This window comes from Nilaparvata lugens, chromosome 2 (assembly GCF_014356525.2).
Source record: "Nilaparvata lugens isolate BPH chromosome 2, ASM1435652v1, whole genome shotgun sequence".
Lineage (NCBI taxonomy): Eukaryota > Metazoa > Arthropoda > Insecta > Hemiptera > Delphacidae > Nilaparvata > Nilaparvata lugens.
In genome coordinates, this window is record NC_052505.1 from 71,063,549 (window position 1) to 71,089,356 (window position 25,808).

At 34.6% G+C, this 25,808-nt stretch overlaps 1 protein-coding gene and 1 long non-coding RNA gene across 4 annotated transcripts in view; both read left to right on the forward strand.

Moving 5' to 3' along the window:
- Positions 1–136: 136 nt before the first annotated feature.
- Positions 137–7,037, forward strand: LOC111043324. Its single transcript, XR_002605560.2, has 3 exons — positions 137–318; positions 5,655–5,774; positions 6,884–7,037. It is a non-coding gene; the product is annotated as an uncharacterized LOC111043324 (long non-coding RNA).
- Positions 7,038–18,946: 11,909 nt separating this feature from the next.
- Positions 18,947–25,808, forward strand: part of LOC111057182 (basement membrane-specific heparan sulfate proteoglycan core protein-like) — a 111,316-nt gene continuing 104,454 nt past the window's right edge. The window contains exons 1-2 of one of the 3 annotated variants that reach the window (XM_039421608.1): positions 18,947–19,166; positions 21,265–21,748. In XM_039421608.1, coding sequence (XP_039277542.1) covers positions 21,694–21,748 — 55 coding nt within the window. In that variant the 5' untranslated portion in view covers positions 18,947–19,166; positions 21,265–21,693. Of the gene's footprint in view, positions 19,167–20,362; positions 21,749–25,808 lie in introns of those variants that run through there. The other 2 variants (XM_039421606.1, XM_039421607.1) reach the window with 2 other exon arrangements.

Genomic DNA, 25,808 nt, shown 5'->3' on the forward strand with positions numbered 1-25,808 from the left:
TCAAGAGATAAATATTTGAATGATAAATAGCATATTTCAAATGAATAAAAATATTCTCATAAGAATTATTGTAATATTTCCAGTCAATTATAAAAATTATGAAATTATTCTTTATTCAACTCCCATCTCTCAATGTCAGCTGTTCATCATCTGGAATTTATAACCTTGAATTGAAAGTCTTTTCTTCTGGTTCTGTCTGTGACCTCTGTATTCTGAAAGTAGGAGAGTCTTTTTAATTTTAACTGAATTTGTTAATTTAGTACCTAATACAATGTCTTTAAGATTAGGAAAAAGACACGTAGAACTAGCCAAATATTGGTAAGTAATTTGCAGTAATTTTCCAATACATCTTAATCACAGTATTCAACTGAATTACCCAAACAGCCTAACCTGACTTTTGCTTTTTTATGAAAATAGTTCTATTATTATATTTTTTACTAGTCATCAAATAGTTTAATTGAACTAGTTTTCACCTTAGAATAAACGAATCAAATAAATATAGCTATGAATTATACTGAAATTATTTAATGGAAGCTTTAACCAACGTAGAACCTTGGAAAGTTCAATGTAGGTTGAACTAATACACATTGAGGAGTGTCCAAAAATAATACATTCCCTTGATAATTTGAAGAAAGGCACCGTTATATATAATATATTGTATATATTTATGCATAACACTCAGTCAGACTATTGTAAGAGAAATCTTTGCCTATTCCTTATTCATTGAAATGAGACCCAACTATTTTTTTTTCTCAATATGAAGGTCGTATTCCTTAGCGACGACTAACCGCACTATACGAACGGTTGTAGTCGATCATTAGTCTGATTTATGGTTTATATCATTTATGACTAAAATAATATAGGCTTACAGTAATAGACAACAGCTGTAACAGCGCGGAAAGAGTTGTCGCTTAGGAATTGAACCTTCACAGTAATAGTGATGGTTCTTATCCGTTATTAGTTGCTGAACTTTTGAAAACCAGTTTACAATGCTTCCATTTACAGTTTTACACAAAACACAACATTATCCACAGTGATAAGTAATTTTCGAGTTCATTCTATGAAAAATATAGTTATAGTGGCTACTGTAAATTTGTCTTGGTGATCCAAGACCTATGCTGCTGCACATTGCACATGCGCAAGTTTGTGTATAACGAGCAGCTTCTCTTTGTCTCAGAAACAGAGTAACAGCCAGCAACAGTCACAGTTATAATATAGTTATTTAAAAGTATTCTTTGAGTATGTATAGTGAGGTTCACGTTATAATGGTAGTGTACAATTTGCAATGGTGTTGCTATCCTTGTCTATCGTTCAACAAATGTGAAAGAGTTAGGGGTTAGTTTTCATTTAGGTTATATTTAATAATGTTTTATTAGGATAGGTTAGGTTTTGCTTTAAAATTGCAATATTCTAGAAGGGGCTAGGGTTTAGGTAGAGTTATGTTTCAAAGGTAAAAGGATAGGTTAGGGGGTTGGGATTTTGCTTTGAACCACATGTTTGTGAACATGTTCATGAAATGAACCACATGTGTATGTTTTGTTCTAAAGATGACGAATAAATCTAAAGTATCAAATGTGAAAGGGTTAGAGGTTAGGTTTTATTTAGGTTATATTTAATAATGTGTTAGTAGGATAGGTTAGGTTTTTGCTTTGAAATTGCAATATGCTAGAAGGGGCTAGGGTGCAGTTAGAGTTATGTTTTTTGATGTGTCAAATGTGAGAGGATAGGTTAGGGGGTTAGGATTTTGCTTTGAAATCTAAATTATTAAATGTGAAGGGGTTAGGGGTTAGTGGTTAGGTTTTTTGGATTATATTTGATAATGTTCCATAAGGTTAGGTTAGGTTTTTGCTTTAAAATTGCAATATGCTAGAAAGGGCTAAGGTCCAGGTAGAATTATGCTTTTTGATATTTCAAAGGTGGAAAGATAGGTTAGGTTTTTGCATTGAAAAAGATAGGTTAGGTTTTTGCATTGAAAATGCAATATGCTGGAAGGGATTAGAGGTTTTTCAAATAGTTATGTTTATTGATGTTTTAAATGTAAAAGAGGAGGTTGAGGGTTCGGTTTTTGTTTTGAAATGACAATATGCTGACTTAGTTATAGTGTTTTTCAACATCAGTTGAATAACAACTGTTATATTTTATTAATTATATTTTTCAATAGTACTCTCTCTTTTATTGAATAAAATGATAATATATTGACTATTATATTGAATTTAACGATAAATCATCATTGGATAATAATATCTTTATCAAATAGAATGACGATTGGCGCCAGTTACAGTGCTCGGTAACCATCATCACAAAGAACGTTAAGCCGTGTCCACACTATGTCGATCGACTCTGTCGACCCGGTCGATCGATAAAGTCGCTCGACACCTTCGACTGTGTCACTCGACAAAATTGCCTCAGTACATGTGGACGAGTCGATCGACAACCATCATAAATGTTTATACATAATCGAGTGTTTTAAGTGTTTTAGTGTTTTAAGTGTTTTAGTGTTTAGTGTTTTATCTTAGTCAGCTTATATTTAATCGAGTGTTTTATTTTAAATAAGAATCGAGTTTTTATATATCACTTGAATCCCATAAGTAAGTTTTTATATATCACTTGAATCCCATAAGTAAGAACGATCATGGTACATTTCAATAAAATTTGACGTTTGGGTATCACTCCAATTCATTTTCAATAAAAATGTAAGCACTTGAACAACAGTATATTCACTATTCACTAACTAGTATATTCACTAACAGTATATTCACAACAGTATATTCACTAATTCACAACAGTATATCACTATTCTATTTTCTAAAACGGCAGTGACAAGATCGACACGTCCACACTGGTGCGTTCGACTCGACTTTCTTTGATCCGGACCGACCTGAATCGGGTTGCGTTCGACTCGACTCGACAGCGCTCAACAATGTCGAGCGACACGTCCAGACTTGTTCGACATTGTCGATCGACTTTGTCGATCGGTGTCGATCGACATAGTGTGGACGCGGCTTTACATTCAAAGATCTGACTGAATGAAACGGGAAAACCCCGTTGCTAACGCATGCGCGATACGGTGCTGTCTGAGACAGAGAGTGGTTTGTGTATTACGTCTTTTGGCTTCCTAAACCAACATAGTTGATTTTTTGTGTACGACACTTATTTCAAGTAAAATAGCAATTTACTACAAATTTTTTGTCTAATTTCACGTCAATATAGAACAAGAAAAACCAAATCATCACTTGAAGTTGGGTTTAAAGTTGATTTCGTCAAAAGTCAATACCGTAGCACTTTTTCTGAAACCTGGACAGTCACAAAATAATCTAACTTTCTTCAACTTATCCGGCCTATCTCTGCCTAACTCTATGCTCGTTCCGTCACGATAAAATCATACGCTCGTTAAAATTACGATTTTAACCACTTTAACGTAAACTGTTATAAACAATACTTATTGTGTGACCTTTTATATTTTAAAATTAATTGGTCATGTAAAGTCCCATGTAGATCAATTTATGAAAAGCCAATAATATCCACAATTAATTCAAGGTATATGTCCATTAGATTACACTAAATATTAACAAAAAAATGATTCATCACAAGAATGCCGTTACAGACAACAGAGTTTCAAGTGCATATATATCAAATAGACTCTGAAACAGGAAGCTGCTGAGACATGCCTTTAATACCTTCAGCTTCATCCATTACCCACAATTGTCGGATCGATGGCGTCAAAAAATCAAAACACGTATAAAACTCATGAAAAAAAACTGTAACAGTTGAGATGGCAGTGATCCATTGCTCACGCTCTCAAATTATCACCCATAAATTCGTTTAAACTCTAATATGCCTTTGCACACAGTAGCTTCCGGACGGTTCTCCTGAAGGCGGCCTCATCCAATTGCTTCACACTATTAGGCACCTTGTTGTAGGATTTCAGGGCTGAAATCCTGTAACTGGCCTGTGATCGGTGGAGGCTTCTCCCGGGGATATCCAACAGCTCACTGCGCCTGGTGTTGTGGCGATGGATGTCACTACGGGCAGCTAGAGTATGCTGTATCTTCTTGACATACACCAAGCACAGGAGGATGTAATGGCTGAAGACAGTCAGTGATCTTCTAGGATGCGGTGACATCCTAGCTACAACCACATTGGTTTCTAAAAAAATCATATTACTTCTCTTTGGGGCCATATTATTTCAACTCTTGCTGTCCCTAGTGACATTCACTACCACAACATCAGACACCGTTTCTGCCCTGAAAGTCTTCAACAAGCTGCTTCCTGGTGTGAAGCAGTTGGATAAGGCCGCTTTCAAGAGAGCCGTCAGGAGGCAGCCAAGACAAGACTTACAGGAGGCTGACTATACTTATTAGCCTATAGTGTCGATGAGAGAATTTATGGGTGATGTTTTGAATCAAGTGGTCACTGTTTGGATCTGCCATCTGAATAGTTGTGTGTGTGTGTGTGTAATTAGCCTATGTTTATTGAAATTTATGAATTTTTGTGAATTTTAAGCTAATTTATTAGCCTACGTGTATGAACATTGATGTAATAGTGTATCATTTTCTATTTAAATTTATGTAATGTGTGTGTGTGTGTGGTGTGTGTGTGTGTGTGTGTGTGTGTGTGTGTTGTGTGTGTGTGTGTGTGTGTGTGTGTGTGTTGGAATAGAATTTTATGACTTACCCACAAGTGTGGGTAATGGATGAAACAGAAGGTATTAACTTACCTTGTTTGAGTAATGCATGGCTAATGCAAAATAACGTATTTCTAAAAATGACAAATTAAAAAAGTACTAGGTGTGTGAGAAAATTGATGAGACTGATTTCATATTAACCAAAATTTCTCAAAATTCCAAACAAGAATGTTATTCCCTTCAAAGTAGTTGCCTTGGGCAGCTATTCATCGGCGGAGTCGTCGTACCCGGTCTTGGTAGCAACGCTGGAAGTCTTCAATTGGTAGGCCTATGGTTTTCAACTGGTCGGTCACAATCTTTTGAATGTTCTCCACAGTTCCAAAATGACGTCCTTCTAGAACATGATTGTAACAATTCCATCAAGAGAAAAAATACACAAAGACAACACCGCTATTCATCCAATTCAAAGCCTTGTGACATTTTCCCCTTCCCAAAATTTGAACATGTTCTGAAAGGACGTCAATTTGAAAATAAATATTTTCTTAAGACTGTTATCGACCAGTTGAAGCCATACCAACTGAAGACTTCCAGGGCTGCTACCAAGAGTGGGAACGACTCCGTCGATGTATAGCTGCCCAAGGCAACTACTTTGGAGGGAATAATATTGTTGTTTGAAAATAATACGAACCATGATTAGTATGAACGGTGTCATCACTTTTCTCACATACCTCGTTCATAGGCCTAAATCAATGAAATAATTTGATTTGAAATTCTATAAATATATAGAATATGAAGTTTTGCAATGAAATGATTTCATGTTAAATTCTGTGAGTTTAACAAATAAATACCTCAATAGTATTAAGTGGTGTGTGAGCAAGCTGGTGAGATTATAATGCTGTGTACTGTTTATATTTTAATATCAATATTATAATAAGTATAATATTTTGTTCATTTCAATTATAATATGTCAATAATGTGTGTTTTGTAATCATTGAATAAATAAATATTATTATACTGTTTATGTTAACAGGCTACCATCAGCGGGCACTTTTGGAGCATCTGCTTTCCTCACTCTAATATACTTCACTGACTGGAAAGTAACCAACCAATACATCCCATTCTACAACACCAAGTTCAAGGATTGAATTTTGTAAGTATATTTTCTCAATTTTCCAGTTGATTGTCATTTTACTCAATTTCAAATATCAATATTTTTTATCTTCAGATTTATCTATATACTTGTGTTTCTATATTTATATCTATCTACCCATCTGAGTTTATACTGTGTGTCAGCAAACTATTTAATACAGTAGATAGTTGAAAAATAGTAGTGCTGTTCATATTATTCCACTCAATTTTGGTTCAATTATATATTATTATGTTAGCAGATGAATAGAAACTGTCTCTAAGAAGACGCAGTTCAAGAATGCACTCTTATATAAATCACGTCATATTTTAGTGGAAGATTTGACAACTCAATTCGTTGTAATATCAGGTAAAACTTATTCACAAAGAAACATTTTTCCTCCAGCCAATTTTCCTATCAGGTATAGCAATTGAATAATACAAATTATCATGAGACCACACTTGAAAAAAACACATTGTACTGTATAGCCTATAATATTTTGAACTTTTCAAGTTCTATACAAACTATCAAGTTTTTAATTAATATTGTTTATAAACTATGTACTATAGAAGACGAAATAACTTCACAAAATTTAGATCCAATAAAAGTCAATAATATTGTAGAACAAAAATTGATATTGTTAAATCTCTTCATAAATAAAACATACCTCTATGAATAATCTTTTAAAAAAGTAGAGAAATAACTGATTAAATGAGAATTAAAATAAGGATTTTTCCATGAAACTCGAGTTCTATACATTTAGAAACATTCATTTCATATTAAATGTTTATCATTCGAATGCTTCGTTGAATTATGAGCTATGACAGTTAGTATGTGACTTATGACTTATGTCTCTTCAGTAGGCCTTATGTGACTGGAATGATATGAAAAAACCATTAATTCGAAAATAATATTTCAACTGTTACCATCTAATACTACAGTAATGGTCCGGAAATTCTCTTATTTGCTCGCAAAGTTAAGAAATAAAAGATTATACTAATAACTTTCCTGTCCCATTCTGTTTTAGTGAAAGAAGCTAAGATCTTTTATCAAGAGTAACATCAACTTACTTATTTTATTGGAACTGTTATGAAACATTGAATTTTATTCTAATAGATTTGTCTCTTTTTCAGATATATATTATCACACTTCTCAGCATAAACTAGATTACTGCGCGTCTGTCCTATTCAACATTCTGTATCCTGTTAACTATATTATACCTTCGAATAATTTCTGTAATTAAGTGTTCAAACTATCAATGAAGTAGAATAAATTTGTTCCATGTAAGTCGCTTTTCTCTGAATTTCTACTTCTCCCAAACATGCCCACATTGATATGATAATTTATTCCTACTTTGAAAGAAAGTTTTCAACCGTTGACGCTCATTTATAAATTGATCAGGAGTTACATAAGCGTAATTATTTCAACTCTTCTGAATCGAACCATACATTGGATTCGATTATGTACCTGATTGAACCAATATTGTATTACTAATTGCTTATCATCAATGATGTATTGTTGATGTTGATATAGGCGCTATCTCTAATATTAGATATCAGGTAACTTTCTTCCTACTTGTAGTTTTAAGCGGGCCATTCACTATCTGACAGTTTGTTCCAACTCCTACAGTTAACAATTTTGGAATTTTCAGCACTTACGCTCCGGCTAATTAGTCAAGCATCCCCATTCACGTTCCAAATCGACCGTGAATAGGCGGCTGAACTTGCGTTGTCAGCCAAGTCAGTTGAACAGTTCACCAGACCTTTTTTTTAAATTTGCAATCCAAACAATTGAGGGTTCTGCCAAACCCCAAAGGTTTTTCGGCGGGTGCCCAGTTACAAAAATCGAGTTGCAAAAGATAAATAAACTTAGACAAAATAAATATGACACTTCAAAAGATTTTAAGCATAAAAAAAACAAATTACAAAAAGAAAATAGGAAATATACATAAGATTTTGATAGAGAATTGACAAAAAAAGAAAAATGACGAAAGTTTATTAGAAAGGAATGAAATAAAAAGGCAGGCGGCAGTGACAATAAAAGGAAAATTTTAAAATTTCAGCCAGCAAAAATTTTAAAATTCCAATAATGTAAGCATATGCTGTCATTTCTTCAACTTGACATTTCTTAAATTATGTGTACGTTTGTAATATTATTATTTTTATAAATTGATTGTGCTGTTATTATTGAGATGCATCATTACATCCTTCTTAGAGTAGTCACGAATATTTGGAGGAAGTCTGTTAAATAAGTAGGGATATTCTACCATAAATATTATTGAATCTGGGTACTACATATATTGACGGAGATCTTAGATTGTAAGGTAAGGGGGAGCAAGGAGTCTATAGTATAAATTGTCTTTGTGGAGTATAACAATTTTGAAAAGGTAGAAATGTTTAGGCGATAAGGTATGATAGAATATATGTAAGCTAAGTGGGTTGTATGGATCAATATTATTAACATCGAGAATTCTATTAGTTATGCATTTCAATGTTCTCAATTGTATTCGTTCAACTCTAGATAAAAGATAATTGGCTGCACTTCCCCATGATTCAATGCCATATCTAATTATTGGTTCCATCAAGGACTTATAAATCAGATACAAGCAGTCAGGGGTGATATTTTTAAGCAAATAAAATACTTTTGCGTTAAGCGCTTGAAGTTTTTTTGAAATGTAGTCTATGTGAGGACACTATCTCAGGCTGCATATAATGTCAGGGTAACGGGTACTATTTACTAAAGTTAGAGACGGACAAGTGCAGATCTGAGAAGCATTCGCATGAATGCAATGACAGTCGTGGCTTAATACAGTTGGATTTATGTTGCATCTTAGATGTGGAGATTTAAAGTGCATTAGTACAGTTTTTCCTGTTGATTATGAGAACTGTAATTATTGCTCAGCCACTTAGTATCAGACTTAGGTCACTGACAGTATTAGTACCATAAGTATTCCAACGTTCCGAAGCCGAATTGAAGAACCTCTCTTTCGGATAGTGAGTTGCCCGCGTTAGGTTGATGAACAGTTTTTATTCAAAGCAAAACACTATCAAAAGAAAATAATCCACTTAACAAAAATTGTTTCATTCAAGTCTCATAATCTTCCACCACTATCTTCATGCTATACATTAGATGGCTGGGGACTTTCCCTAATAGTTTTTATTAGCTTTATTTGAATACCAGCTTTCTTTCAAAGCGAATTAGTATTGAAAGCAGGGGCAGCTACAGCAGGGAGGCGCTAGGACCCTGTCCTCCCTGTAATTTTGAAGCCAATTTAATAATTGGAAAGATTCGATAATCGATTTTGTTCCATATTTTCAGTTTTTATTACTATTTTTAATTGTAAAATGTCAAGACAGATAGTATTAAACGTTTAAATTTGCCGCAAAGCAGCATTACGATCGATGTTTGTTTCGATAATTGAGCCAAGCATCGATATGGTTCAATGTGGCAACATTGTACAGGCTCCAGTGTGTGGACACAACTCAGTGTGTCCAAACCTGTAGCTTTGAGTCAATGTAACAATTTTTAATCAGATTTCACAAGCTTAATTATAGCTTGTTGGGCCGGCGGCCGAATCTGGTATTTTTCGCGGGCTTTTGAGATTCTAACCTAGAATTTTCAATGCAAATTCTTAGTATAAGTTTTCGTGTTTCACAAAGTATGGTTCCGAGACTCACAAATAGGGATGTCAATCCCGGGACTGATTTCCAATCCCGGTATTTCGGGATTATCCAATATCTATCCCGGGATCCCGGGACTGATCCCGGGATTGGCAAAAATCAGTGTAATGCATTTTTAACCAATTGTTCCTCCTCAATTACATGTTCAGTAACAGTGTGTGGAGATGAAAAAGGGCCCAATAAAGAGGGAGAGGCTATTATTAAAAAATATACTTGGGAATAATATTAAAATTGAACATTCTATTTCTATAAATGTTCTCAAGATTGTAGGAGTAACTGTTTTATTCCATGTCCTACCTTAAATTTGCTGTATCCTAGATGATAGTGAGAACTGAGGAAAACAAGACTCATCAGAGTCTTTTTTATGTAGACAAAAGCATTTCTATCCTACATCAGGACGGGATAGAGCTCACACTTTAATTACGTCAAATACTGTAAAATGAATTAATATCACTTGAATTAATAATATTTAATAACAGAATAGAATACTTTTTGTAAGACGTAACGCCATACATACCAAACAACGCGAAAGCTGAACCACTACACTACCAAATGAAATTTCTTAGAGCCAACTATAATATTTACTTCAACTAGATATTCTACTTATGATAGAGAAAGAGAAGGGGAGAGGAATAATTAGACAGAGAGTGAATTGTTAGTGCTTTTTTATTTCTGATTTCTGAAGTCTTTTCAAAGTTCGGAGTGCATTTCAAGGAAATGCCATCAGCACTATTGCAAATATTGCGCCGTCTAGACTGGTAATTGTGATGCTGTGTAAACAGAAACAAACTTAGAGGCATAACAACCAATCAACAACCATTTTGCCAATCATGCGAATTAATAATGCGAATTCTATTAAGCTAGTAAAGAGTAGGCTACAGTATACACTCATTATTATGTATATGCAACTGTAGACTGTGCCTGTAAAATAAATTATTCAAACACTTAGAACAATAAATTACTTATAGAAACTCATATTCATCACCATAAAAAAATTCCATATTGAATTGTTTTTGGAAAAATATGATTCACAATTTCAGGTTTTCAATCCCGAAGATCACGGGATTGACGCTGAAAAATCCCGGGATTGTTAGGTATCAAAAATGGACCGGGATTCGGGATCCCGGGATTGACATCCCTACTCACAAAGGATTATGTTGGATGTTATTTTCAGAGGGAAATATTCTTATGTATTATTTTTTATAATAACATGTTTAAGGTTATAAACATGCTCAATAACAAGGCTCAGGGTTTGTAATTTCCTGTGAATTCGTTGCTTCAAAAAGGTTCAGTGTTTCGTGAATGGTCATCTACTTTATTTTATTCAAAAATTTTCTTAAAGTTTTCTGGTTTATGACATGATTCAAGTAAGTTACTGTATCAATCTACACAATAGTGAAACCTGATTGCCTTCCTAGTCGCCAATAAGTGTGAACTTTTGTTAAGTTTCTGTGGCCACTATTTCAATCCAATTGAAAATATGTAGAGTCCCACTTGAGTTTTTTAGTCAGAGCCGCCACTGGTTGAAAGTAAATATTCCATTGTTAAAAAGACGAATTGTTGACAAAAAAATATTGATTATTACACACAAATCTATTGTTTCTTTTTATTAATATATTTGATAGTGATGTAAAAAATACTTTGATTGTATGGTATGAGATGTTGTGATAGTTCTCCATAATTGAAAGAATAAGACGTTGATGTTGTCAATACCACTTTTATTTATTCGAGAATTAATTCATAATACAGAACCAGGTTTCATGGTATAAATAAAAGTGGTATTGACAATATCAACGTCTTATTCTTTCAATTATAAAAAATACTTTTCTATCATGAATTATAGAGATATATTGAATCATATATCATTATTGTAGATACAGTACTTTAACAAAACATCCAAAAATATTGTAGAAAATGGAAAAGTCGAGGCTGTCACACTAAATTCTAGTTTTCGAGGAATGTATAGGTACTTACTGTTATGTCTGAATTGGAAAACATGAAAATTCAAGCAAATGAATCATGAATTGAATGGGAATTTCCATTCTGGGACACCAGATGATAACAAGAGCAAGTGGGACAAGTGCATAAAAATGCATACTACGGTTTAATGAGATCATTAAGCTTTCATTATCAGAAGACAACATGAATTATTGATTCTTCGTACTAGAATGTTTTACGTCCAGTTTAGATTTGAATTATTCTAGAGATGTGAAAACTGTTTCATTAACAAACTTTTTTAAAAAAATTAGTCTCAATGTATCCTAAAAATAGAAAAATCGGACCTATGAAGATCAGGAATCTTAATTGTAGTATTTTAGTAAGGTAAAAGTAAAATAATTTCATATGGCTTTTTTTGGTGGGGAGTTCCTTGTGGGAAGGTCCCACCGCCTGAATATATCATTTAAGCTGTCAATGGGCCATACGACAGCCAGGACCGACAATTTAATCTGCCCATCCGATAACACGGGAGTGATCTGGTTAAAAAAACTTTTGGTAATGAGATGGTTTGAACCCAGGATCTATATGCTGCTACGCAAGCACTCTATTCACTAGACCAGGTTGTAAGGTGAAAGATGTAGACTGAAGTACAAGATTCTGGATTTTCAACACAATTCATGCACCTTAATATTCTTTGAAAGTTCTATTTAGAGGTGAGTTGATACAATCGAAAGTAGGAGATTTATGAGTGAGAAATAAATTGGATGATGAACCTACAATTTTAAGAGTAAGCGACTATAACACATAAATGCATACACAACTTGACTGAATAATATGTGTAGCTGTTGTTTACAATACAGAATAGAGGAAACCGATCACCTTCTCCAGTTGTATGCCAACTTGATAAAGTAACTGCACTCATGACTTCTCACTCAAGTCAACTTCTATCATGAAAATAAATCTTCAATCTAAGAATATTGAAATAATCTTTCCTACGTCATCAACACAAAATTAATATTACTAGCTGTCTATTCATTATGCTTCACTCACAACGAAAAATCAGAAGGCCTTCCTCAAGGAGAAACTCAACGTGTAAATATAAAAATCTTCACAGATTCCTTCAGACAGGACTTTGGATTTTCTGTTGCCTGTGAAGGACAACATTTTGCACAAACTATATAAATGAGCTATATGAAAGTATGTGTTGCTATATATATTCTCACTGACAGTGAAAATATGAGCACGGGTTAAATTAAACCTGTTCGTTTCTGATAAATAATCATTAGTTTTCAGTCCTCTGTGGCTATGAAAAAAATCGCCCTCTACCTTGGTCAATGTGGCGATCATTTAATTAGAGAAATGTCTATAATTCCCTATAATCTATCACTTGAATTCATATAAGCATTCAAAATCTCTTATTCCCAATATGTATGCTATTCTTAAAAACTTGAAACTATGCTTAAAAACTTCAATGTCTTGGATTTGGAGCCATGTAGATCTGTTTCACAAAGATCGTTGTGTGATAAATATTGATGAGATATTAGTATAGGCCTAGTTCTAATTAGTACGGTAAGTATATCGTATATATCCCGAATCATAATTTTTGTTGAAATTATGACGCGTAGGGCCTACTAAGTCATTAAACTACGAATCATCATACTACAAAACGCAAGTCAATGGAAACTAGGAACCATAAAACATTGGAATCTCAGCTATCATAGTACACTATATCAAATTCTATTCTAGGCTGCTAATATATTTCTTGGAAATGAATCGCCGCAAGCTATTGCATTTGATACTTCACGTTCCAATTGTGATGAACTCCATTATTAGTCTTTCCCATTGTATAGTTGAAACAAAAGAAGATGCAGACGTGGAGAAAAGTACAGCATAGTAGTGGCTTACAAGGAGAGATTGATGTTTAGGCAATATGAACGTTATTTTGCTGCTGAAATGGTTATGATGATGATTGAGGGGGGAAGAATGGCTTGGAAATTTTAATTTTGCAGAGAAAGTGTCGGATAACATGGAACCAGTTGAGCAGAATTCGCCGAAAGAATTGCAACCCAGTGTGAGTCAGGGAGATGGGTTTGAAGGGATGGGGTGGCATAATGTGACTTGACAACTGCGCATGACAGAAACGGGGGGGTTGGCCAAACGACGTTCTGTTTGTGTCTACTCAGCTTGCTGGCAGGAATAACTTTTGACACGAAATACTATTATAGGAGACAGTAATCGAAATCAGTTGCTAGGGAAATCCATTAGTTGTTGCGTATTCCAATAATTTAACTGGAAGTGATCTATTCAATGCCATAAGATCCACTCCAGCATGCAAATTCATATTTGGTATTATAAAAACATATATACCTACCGGTACCTCTATACCTATACCAGTATACTAACATCATATATTTCATCAAATAGTAATTCAAACACTTTATTTTTCAGCATGAACTGACTATAATTCATTGGGATATCATCATAATACACACATATATTTTATAATAAATAAATAGGCTATTTGGAAATAAAACTTAATTAGGCCTATTTTAATATATTTCATTTCAATTCTTGTTCACTAATGACTTGATAATTATTGATCTAACTACTTAGGCTACTGATGTTTCATTTTTGATTAGGAATTATTAGAAATGATGAATCTAGTTGAATGACAATGCATCTTGACAATTTAAAAAATATTGAGGATTTCATAGTGTCCCAAAAAATGTGTAGTCTGTACATTATTATAGCTTAATCCAATAAATTTTGAAGTCCCAAGTCCAGTTATTCATCGCGTTAAGGATACACAAACAGTCGAAAACGTAAAGAATACACCAACTTTAGTGCTTCAAAGTCCCAGAAGTATCGGGATTAAAGGTAGCGTACGGCAATTCAGATTCTCCTTGGTCACAGCTCTTCACAGTACCAGTTCAGTTAATAAATTATGACATTTCCTTAAATTCGGAGATTCATTGAACTTACATAATTACCGTACCTATAATGTAAAGTTAGATATGTTTGAAATTGAAGTTATACTCATTTATAAATCGAAATTGTATTTCTTATATTTTCTTAGGACACTACAGGATAGGCTGTAATTGAAAATATCAGTTTCTATTGAAAAAACATTATTTATAGAATTACAAGGCTTTTCAGCAGGTGCCTGTAGTATAAGGTATATAGAAATATAAACTTAAACTTTTTAAAACATAATGTAAGTGAGGGGAAAATTTAGTTGGGATTGGAAAGCCGGGACAGATTAGGAAGGAAAAAGGAAGTGAGCTATTCTTCAAAACTTATTAGAGTAAATGTGCGACGGCGGTGCAAGCATATTCAGCCAGTATGTCTGTATTTAGGCCTACTACTATAAATCGAATAGGGTTACTTGGAAGATTTTTTACAAATAATCACAAGTAAATTTTGTTTATTGTAGACACGACTTTCAGTTTCGTCCGATTATGATTTTATTAAGTGTTAACATTTTTTAGAACCTCTATTTTATATTTAATTTCGATTTTATAAAAAAAGGTACTAGCATAGTGATTCTTTGAAATTATGAAATATAGTCAGTCTAATTCTCATTTCAATGAAATCTTTCTCCTTTCTAAGACAATTTTTTTCTATTTCTTCTAAGTCAAGGCTTTGAGAGAGTTTTCAGAAATATATTGCATTGCGAGTTTGCATTGACTGAATTGTCTTGTAGGAGGACGAAGTTTGAGGCGTTTCAATCCGAACTGCCATAATAAATCACTCATTCTTCTTAGGCACATCTCAAAATGTTGCGCTTCTCAAACTTCTCTGATCTAGGCAGATAACTCTCCCTCCTTCATGAAGATTAAGTGGACCGGCAGTTACCATACCTCTATTGAAGCTAAACTTATTAGGCCTATACTTTCTCACAAACTTGAATCTCACGCAATCGTAGTAATTCATACGTTTTTAGCAGCACAACAACTTGAAACAAATCAACGACTGAACAGTACGATAGTTTTAACAACTATTGTATCTTTTTTTAACGATCTTATTTTGTTTGTTCGTTGATTTCACCGTGCTTTTCACTTCTTTCCTGATATGGTTTATTTTATTTGCTTCGTAATAATACCTCTCTTCAGATTAGGTTTGTTTTATTTGTTACCTAGTCTAGTCTATTCTCTCTTAAACAAAAAAACATATTGTTTAGTTATATTTTCCAAAGCTATAGTTCAATTTAAGAATATGTATATTGATGCTATTAGACAACTCTCCCTCTCTCACAGGCATGTGACCATAAGAAGCGCCTCCAATGAAATGTATTTTTATTTTTTACATGCCAATATAATTGTATTGTTAATCTTTTCTCGGAGAAAAACAAATTTCAATTCCTGTAAAACGTCGGAAATTCGGACGGCAAAAATCCGGAACGTCAAAATTTCTGATTTGTATCTATAGCTAGAAATTTATGATACCGTAAACTGAAAACTGTAAAATTGTTCCTTTAGATAAAATACGATAAACTGCTTCAAAAAACATATTCTAATAAAAAGTTCCAATTACAGCATCGATTTGCATCGTCAATCGTCATACAATCCAAACTGTACTATTTATTACTGCTTTATAATTTTCCCTCATTTATACACCGGTAAGTGAATGATTTGATGGTATACGGTAATCATTATTCCATTTCATTAACTTGGTCAATGATCGAAACAATTCTTCTTCTAATTACACTGCAGAGAAATGTTGATTTAATAAATATATTTTTAGGTAGTAATTTCAAGATGAATATTGCTCATGTGATTCTATAATAGAGAAACGTTAAAATATTATTTATTCTTGCTCATCTCTCATAACTGCAAGTTCCCACTAATCGATTAGATATCTAGTGAATATTCGAATGGACTTACTTACTTACTTACTCCTCAGGTCTACAGGTCTTTACAACCCTTGGCCTCCCTCACATAGCCTCTCCATCTTTCTCGATCCTTGGCCTGCCTTTTCCAGTTACGAACTCCAAGCGTCCTTAGATCGCGTTCCACATCATCTATTTCTTGGTCGACCTTTTCTTCTTCTGTTATATATCTTCAATTTCCATATACATTTCACCACTCTTCCATCTCCCATTCTCAACATATACCCCATCCATCTTATTCTGCCAGCTTTTATCGACCGCACGATGTTTTCATTGTTTAAGAACTCCTCTATTTCAAGATTTTTTCTTCCTCTCCAGAGACCATTCTCAAAAACAGGGCCCAAGATTCTTCTCACCACCTCTCTTTCAAAAACTCTCAGTCTTTGCATATCTCCAGCAGTAAGCACCCATGTTTCCGATCCATAACAAACCACAGGCTTAACCAATGCTTTGTATAGTTGCAATTTTGTAGCTCTTGACAGCATTCGAGATTTGAACAACTTAATACAAGCATATTATGCCCTGTTTCCTACCATGATCCTGTTGTTAATCTCTGCTGAGACTTTCCCACTACTTGTCACAAGGGTTCCTAGATAGACGAATTCGTTTACCTGTTGAAATGTGTAGGGTCCAATCTTCATGTCTCTAGCAACTCTCCTACCTACTGCTGGTGACACTCTCAGGTATTTTGTCTTGACCTCGTTTATCTCCAATCCCATTGGTTTGCTATTGCTTGCTAGGGATGTGAAGGCTTCTCTCAAGGCTACTGTTCTCGCTACTATGACCAGATCATCAGCATATCCACAAACTTACCATAGTCTATTTACTATGGTACTTCTATGGGTGATACCTTCGACTGCTTCATGGAGAGCCAAATTGAACAATAATGCAGACAGCGCATCTCCTTGCCTTACCCCATACTTTACAGGGAAACGCCTCCCAACAGTCTTGCCTATCCTTACTCTGGAGTAGGTCTCATTTAGGGTAGCTGCCACTAGTCTGATTAATTTTAAAGGTAAGTTATTCTTGTCCAGTGCTTCAAGTAGCTTTCTCCTGTATAAACAACTATCCGAATGGACTACTGTAGATCAATTCAGAATAAGTGATTTAATTTTTTGAAATAAATAGGTTGGGGAATTCTTAAATTGAGGAAGGAGTTTCAGGTTAGTTTCGAGATTAATGTCATAGCGAAAATTTTTGAGAATCTAACTCAGTGATTGATTCTAAAAAATTAAGATATCAAGGTGAATGAATCGCAAGAGATTTAAATGCAAATCTCAATGGCATTGCTCTAATTTCAGTGTTCTACATAACACATAACCACCTCCACTTATTGTAAAAATATTATATTCTCAAGTAACGCTTGAGAAATGAATGAATAATATGGAACTCGAATATATAGATATATAGATTTGAATAATGTTTTTTTTCAATGATATAAGGTTTCCGGCCCCAATGCAACTGTTTTCAAAGTTGTAAGCTTTTATGAACTTGATGAAACTAATCCTCAAATGAGCTGGTATGAAACAAAGTTTGCTGTCTAGTACCGTACTCTGGTATGAGAATTTTACTATACACCGTACAAAATTACTTTCGACTTGGAGGAATATGCGGCGCAGAGAAATGGAGGGAGATCAGCCAATTACTGTGATCGATATAGTCATAGGTAGAAGTGCAGTTGCCAATTTGTCGATTAGACTCAGTCGACTCAGTGCTTTCAGAGAGGAAACTCCGTAAGTTTAATTAACATGAGCGCTTAAATATGCACTAGAAATAAGAGAACGCAAGCCGGTTCAGAACGGCAACATCGCCGTCGTTGTATCCCTACCGCTGTATGACTTTTCTACTGCGCATGTTCCTTCCAAGTCAAATGTAATTTTGTACAGATTATAGTTACAATAGTAGACAAAACTAACGAAGAAGCTATTTTAAATTAGCCTATAAGTGTATGAAACTCATTCAAATGCTTCTTGCTGGATTTATTCGATTCACAATTATTTTTCCTCAACAGAAACAGGACTAGATTTTTTCCATACATTAGGACGGCAGAATGCATTCACGCTCATATATGAGCTTAGCAAGCTTAGCCCACCTTGTGTGGAACTTACAATTTCTGAACTGAGAGTCAACCATGCAGAAGGCATATTTAACACTGTCCTGCGTCCTAGTATGGATATTATAATTATTTGATATCCATGTAGGAGACGCTGGGCACTGTCAAGGGTCCACGGCATGGTCACTCTCAATAATAGATGAATACCGATTAAACTGCCCCCAAGTGTAAAACTGAAATTCATATAGAGAGAATCATGCTTCAGCCTAGTACGATTTACAAAATGATCATCTGACAAAAGTCTAAATGTGGGTAGGTACCAATTATTTCAAAAACAAGATTCCAATGATATCTGTATTAAATAGTGCAATTCGGATGAAATCAGCCATGTAAAAAATAAGGATTAGAAAAGTTCAGGATAGATATTCCCATTCAACTGTAATCCTAACAATAAATCCTGTCATTTTAATTGGTAAATGTGTCCGCCTATTGTTTTCTTATTCAGATTCATGTGCGCCTAAATCCTTCGCTACCTTGGTACATGACTGGTAAGCCTATTCGGAAAAGCGTCTTGTAGAAATAGGGGATGAATGTATCAAAGGAAACCCGTATCAAAGAGCATTCCTGTGTGCAGCAGGAGCGATTGCGCTCATTGAGAGTCGGCGGCTTTGCCACTGTTCGTAGCCTTTCCGCAGCTGTCTAAAATCGCGTTTCAACAAGTTGCCTCGAGCCACGAGTCCGACAAATCTTTTTTTTAAGACAAAACTTTCTTTCAACTTTCGTGTCGTGAACCAGCCATTTTATCAGGGTGTAGTAATATTAGTTTTTGCATGCTTCATGTTTGAATAAAACAAAGTGTATGCATAATTAATATATTTCAAAAATAAGGAAAATTAGAAAACAAATAGAAAATATACATAATATATATAGTATATTCTATTTATTATAGCGGTAATTTTTCAATTTACAAATTGATTTACCATTTTCAATTTTAAAGTTCAATGAAATTCCGTAAACTTATTTCAGGATTGTCTTCATTGCTACCCATAGAACATAATAATTTATTCTATTCTCAAGTTCAATAAGATGTGATCAAGCTTATTCGAGAATAAGTTCCTATTTGGGTACTCTCACCGGTTTTTTTCTATTCTCTGATAATAGCAAATCATCAATATAATTGTTATTGAATTATGTATCATCGATCTATTCACTATTCAATGATAAGACAAATAGTGATGGAAAATTTCAAGTTTTGAAATTGGAAATATTCTCATTATAAAGCCGAGAGCCTCAATCTTCACTTGAACAATTGACCAACTACATTTTCATTTATTTACATTGATCTGTTATATTCTCATAGCGCTAAAAACTTAAATGATAACTTTTCTTTGGAAGAACTTTCAAAAATAAAAGAAAATATCCCACATTAATTATGTAAATTGTATCATTGAATATTCAGACTTGATATTCCTGAAAAAGTATCGATGAGCCAATTTCTCGCTTTTTCAACTTTATGTATTGCTTACAACCCTTACATAAGCCTGCATGATCACAACATGTTTTTGCTTTAGTTTCGTCAATTTTCAAATACAACAAGTGAACTGGTGATAAATAATACGGAATAGTTATAAAAATACATTATTTTTTGAAGAATTATGATAAAAATTGCCATATTATCAAACAGAAGATGGTAGTGAATGAAGGTACAATCACAAGTCAATTTTAGTGATGATAATCCTCAATCTTATTTATGAGCGAATTTCATGGAGAAGGATTCTTATTGACTTCACTCCTTCAGTGAACATTATTGAATACATAGATACAAATTTGGAGCCATATACAGAGAACTAGTAGGTTCCAATAAATCAAATTGAGAAACTCTCCATCAATAGGCCTACTATCATAAACTGATCTCTAATGGATAGTAGATACACTGAATAAGTTAGAACAGGCGGATGTTAATTATTTTCTACAAGATAACAGATAAAATTCAATATTTTTTCAATTGAGTAGATATCATCATCTGGTATTGGTATTGGGGTTTTTTATTAACTTATGAATTGATTACATATTCAAATCGATAAGAATCCATTCATTACTCTTGACAAGTCCAATTTATTCCAGTTTTTCAAATAGTGCGCGGTATCCGAATAAACGCTTGAAAACATTCTCCACACATTAATGAAATGGTGCAGTAATACAATAAATTAATTTACAATTGGCTACAATTTGTCAGTTTCAGTAATCACTTGTAATTCATATCGAGTGGAACAATGTGATAGAATATCACCAGGACAAAATGAGAACATAGGATTATTATATTTGCCGTGTTAGTTCAATATTTGCAGTTCACACTCTGATAATTCATTCAGGCTTCATTCCCAAACTAGAGTATTTTCATTAGTACAAGGATTACTGTAATTGAGGGAGGATTACTCTAACAGTTGCGCATATATACGTCATCTAATGAGTCACGACTGAGCAGAACGGAATCAGATTCTAGGCTACCGGATTTGAATATTAGAATAATTTGGCGTTACATCAATTAAGTACGTGAACAAACACAAATCCCAAATCGTTACAAATAACCTGAAAACCAAAAATTTTAATCTAAGGATATTATCACGTTGAATGCATATTATGTGCAAGTACAATGGCTCTTTGTAGTTTTGTTTTTGGGTTCATGCATAATCTGACGTGCACTTGCACATAGACTCATCCAATGTGATCATACCCTAAAACTACTTATTCGTAGATGTGCGTATACCGATGGACGTAAGCTATGAATAGCTCTTATTTCACCAAATACACAGGTTAGGCCGATGTAGATACGAGGTGGATCTATTAAACCTTACCAAACAAACACCTTCAAAAACTTTCGAAGTTCATGTAGGCTAAATGAAAAATCATTTGTACCATAACTTGAATATTTGCATTTCGAAAATTCATTTCCAGACTAGAGTATCCATTGGCTGAAGGGTTGCCGGTACATAGACGCGCGCGCATATCTATCTTCTATTCAACTATATCGCTGGTGAATCTGTTGAGTAAGTTGGTGCATTGTTGAGTATGCGTGTGCAAGTATGCTGTCGCTCTCGCCCTCACCCTCCTCACCCCCGCCCTGACCTCAGTGACATCCGATGCGAATAAGTCACGCTCTGGGCGTTCATTGTCATTGACATTGTCAGCGTGGTCTTGTCTTTGATCCATGTTCAGCCATAGCATGAGCGACTTGAATCAAATCACTTGGAGCGAAGCGTCAATTGCCAATGCGGTTTGTGCGCCGCTCACCACTCACAACTACTGATGCTCATAGAGACTGTGCGCACTTGTGAAACTTGAACACTGACAGTCTGACTTGGTGAAAAACACTACTTGTCCGTCATGCTTACTGGATGCCGGTGGTTTTTGCTGCTCGCCAGCTTCTCTGCATGCGATGGTAAGTTCTAAACAAAAGTTTTTATCGATAACATTTTTTAAATGAGACTTGATGTTGTGTATTTTTTCCATAATTGAAAAAACACAGTTTTATTTTTGTCAATTGTGTTGGTTTCAACACGAAACTGCATTCCTGTGTAAAAGTCTGATAAATGAGGATGTGACAAGAATAAAACTGTTTTTCTACAATTGTTATCCTTTAATCTCCATTTCCCCAACTGTTTATCAATTTATCTCAATTTATTTTGTATTATATACGATGAGCTGTTAAAAAGGGTTTATCCTACATCCTATTATATTAAGCGAGCAATTTTTGTATTTATATCTGATTATTTATGTTCAACGGATCTCGAAAACGGCTCTAACGATTTCCACGAAATTTGGAACATATTAGGTTTATGATATAAAGATTCGATTGCACTAGGTCTCATCCTTGGGAAAACTCGCTGAACGACATTAAAAGGATAATTCATCCTTGGCTGAAACAGCTGTGGATAGTAAAAAAGTGATTGAGCGAGTGAGTATGTGAAAAATCAAAATATCGCATTCCCGAAATTCATAAGATGACATATAGCCAGCTGTGAAATATTAACACAATCATTTTAGAGAATAAATTGTGTTCTGTTTATCAATAAATAAAAATAACAAGTGAAGCTCGGTGCCCCGATATTTCTGTATTATAACAGTTTTATTTGCTATGAAATTGCTTTCAAACTCTCTAGTTTTGATCAGAGCTTTACAAGCATTTTATGAGCTCTAAAAAAGGATAATCTCTCACATATAAAATGCATTGGCTATTTACATATTTATAATTTACACTCAATCATTTATCTAAATGTATAACGCATGATTGAATGTATAAAAATTATCGTTACCAAAGGTATGGTAATACAACAATTTTTAAAGCGTTGAGTCTGGAAAAACTCTTGGGGTAAGAATAATGGGGTTGAAATAAAGTTTATGAGGACCGTGGTATTACATTATATGAAGATTTGTTCATAGAAAAAGCAAAGAACGGCAACTTGAGGAAAGAGACGCTCTGGCGGACACGTATTTTGGACGACTGAATGTGGAGGCGCCTTCTTTTCCTACGAAGTAGGCTGCTGATGAGGTGGTTGGTGGGAGGGGGGGGGCTTTAAGAGGTTAAATTCCTTTTATCAAAAGGAATTTGATAATTAACAGAACGATATAATAAAACTAACTCATTTTACCAGAATCGATTATCACATTCAATTTTCACAATTATCCGATTTCGGTAATTTATAATGCAATCTTTTTCTAAAGCTGTGTATAGATTCTCTATCAGAGAGAAAAGTTCCTGTTGAATAATTTAATATCATCACAAGGTATAGATAGCTTATTTTTACTTTCCTTGTCCTATTACATTACCATAGGTAAGGAAAGTATTGCTTTCCGAAAAAAATTAAGGTACCCCAATTTCTAAATTTCTATACGTTTCAAGGTCCCCTGAGTCCAAAAAAGTGGTTTTTGGGTATTGGTCTGTATGTATGTATGTATGTATGTATATATGTGTGTGTGTGTGTGTGTGTGTGTGTGTGTGTGTGTGTATGAGTGTATGTGCGTCTGTGTACACGATATCTCATCCCCCAATTAACGGGATGACTTGAAATTCGGAACGTAAGGTCCTTACAATATAAGGATCCGACACGAACAATTTCAATCAAATGCGATTCAAGATGGCGGCTGAAATGGCAAAAATGTTGTCAAAAACAGAGTTTTTCGCGATTTTCTCGAAAACGACTCCAACGAAATTTGAGAATAGTTATTTGTGCAACTAGTGCGCAAAGTGACAGTTTGCTGCATCGAAAGAAACGTTTACGCCCGAGCCGTAGGCGAGGGCGGAATGGTTTCTTGAGTGCAGCAAACGAACTTTGCGCACGTATTTCACATTAAATTTTTCCTACAGTTACCATTGAATATGAAAAGTGGGTAATTATGGGTAAAATTGCCTGAATAATGTAGTAGTGTTTGAATGGCGGGGGGCAGCTGTGTGGTGTGTGCTGTGTGGGTAGCACTGTGCTGTCGTTGTCCTTGGTTATAATATCTACTTAATAATTAGCGCGTTGTGCTTCGTTGCATAATTAGCGCGTTGTGCTTCGTTGTACCTCTGCTCACTATAGCAGCCCACTCACTGTTACCAACTTAATTTTGATTTTGCTGCACTGGTGCTCCATATAACCTACTAACTATTTTGCGTTGTCATGCTGCAAATCTGGAGTACGCAAAGTACTCACTTTGCGCACTAGTGCGGAAAAGTGATTCTTTGCAGCCTGCAATCAGTGCACAAATGGTCACTTTTCAGGGTATCTGTGAGAAAAATGTGATTATTCAATTGGCAACAGCTGATTCTATTAAATGATTCACTATGAAGAGATAGCAGACCTTGTGTGTCTCCAGCGTTATTGCCCTGTCACCAGCTGACTCAAATCTTTGAATAGTAGACTTGTGATGCGCAGGAGCACTAGCGTCAGGTGATCAATTTTCATAACGGCAAGGAAAGTTGTGTGAGTGCGCCATACCAGATTTTTGAAATTACTATGAATGTTATCATTATGATATTATCCATTTTTGGTTTTGTGAGAGACTAACTTTATTGGTTATTGCTTAACAGTTCTCATAACAATTTTTGTAGTGAATAATTATTATCAAACCTAAATCCAAAGTTAAGTGCTGTAAATCACCCCGAAGACTTCTGCCACAGGTGTAATTCCTTAGCCAATATTGCGCAAATATTATTACAAATATTGACTATAGGGTAAGCAGCTAGGAGGAAATTTGATGAGAGCTACTATCCAAAACTTATTTGCCAACCCGGGAATTGAATCCGTTACCTCCTAATCGACAGTCATGCATGCTGCATGATTACACCACCTGATTACACCACCTTACATCATCAATTACATCAAAGTGGCTGCAATCTCTGATAGCAGCGGTCATTTTATACTAAGCAACAGCGGCCAGCCACTCAACAGATGAAAATTAATGAGAAATTGCATTTGTCATTGTGAGAAATGTAATTTTTCAACAGATTAAACATCAATTTCCATCTGTATATATTTGGAATATTTGGGCGTGTCTTAACTCGCCCAATTGCAGTATTTATCTACCTTGGTCAACAGCTATCGTAAGCAATAATTGGGTAAATTTAATTCTTCAACGACACGTTAGTGTCTCTAACAACATGTGGTGAAAATCTGATTTCGTCAGTTAGGGGCAGTTCACGCTAACTCTAACGGCGCGTTTAAAAGTTGGTGAAATCAAACCTAAGTCTGGTTTAAATAAACAACGTATTTTCACTTGTTAGTCGTGATATCGGATCCTCCCATCTGCACGTCATGTGCAGTTGATTCCAACGTTCTGCAGACAGAAACCCCAGCTCTCAATTCCATATAGAGGTATTATTTCTATTTATTAAGCTGATTCATTTGTTGAGAGTAACTGGGTGCTCCTGTCCCCTTACTTCATTTGCGCCTCAAAAGTTTCCACAGCGGTTATTACAAAGTTTTTATTGCGGTGATATACGTGGGACAATGCCAAATTTGTCCTCTGAATATCCATGTTACCATCCTTTAAAGTGATACTGCAACCAAGGAAAACACTTTCACAACTGAAGCAGGTCATTTCAGACTTAGACTTGGGCCACCACCTATGCTGGCTGCAGCAACCACAGTACTCATACCCACGCTTACTTTTGGATTGTTTAATTAATCTTCATATTTTGGATTATGAGAAAGTACAGTGAGTTTGAAACGCAGGACCGTATTACAGGTGAAAATAATCGATACATGGTACGAGTTGGAAGGATAAATAACAACTGGAGAGATCTCTCTCGTTTTATCTCAAATTCAATACCAATCAAACATATAACTCTACTAGATCTATTGCTACTTAAAATTATTTCCTACTCTACTTGATTGTAGGTCAATAAACTTAGTGGGTACTCAGACGGTTTTGACAAACCGGCCGATGGCCTTGAGCTCTGAGCGATAACTGATGTACATCAATATCAATATAAGAATGAGGATTTTTGAAACACACAT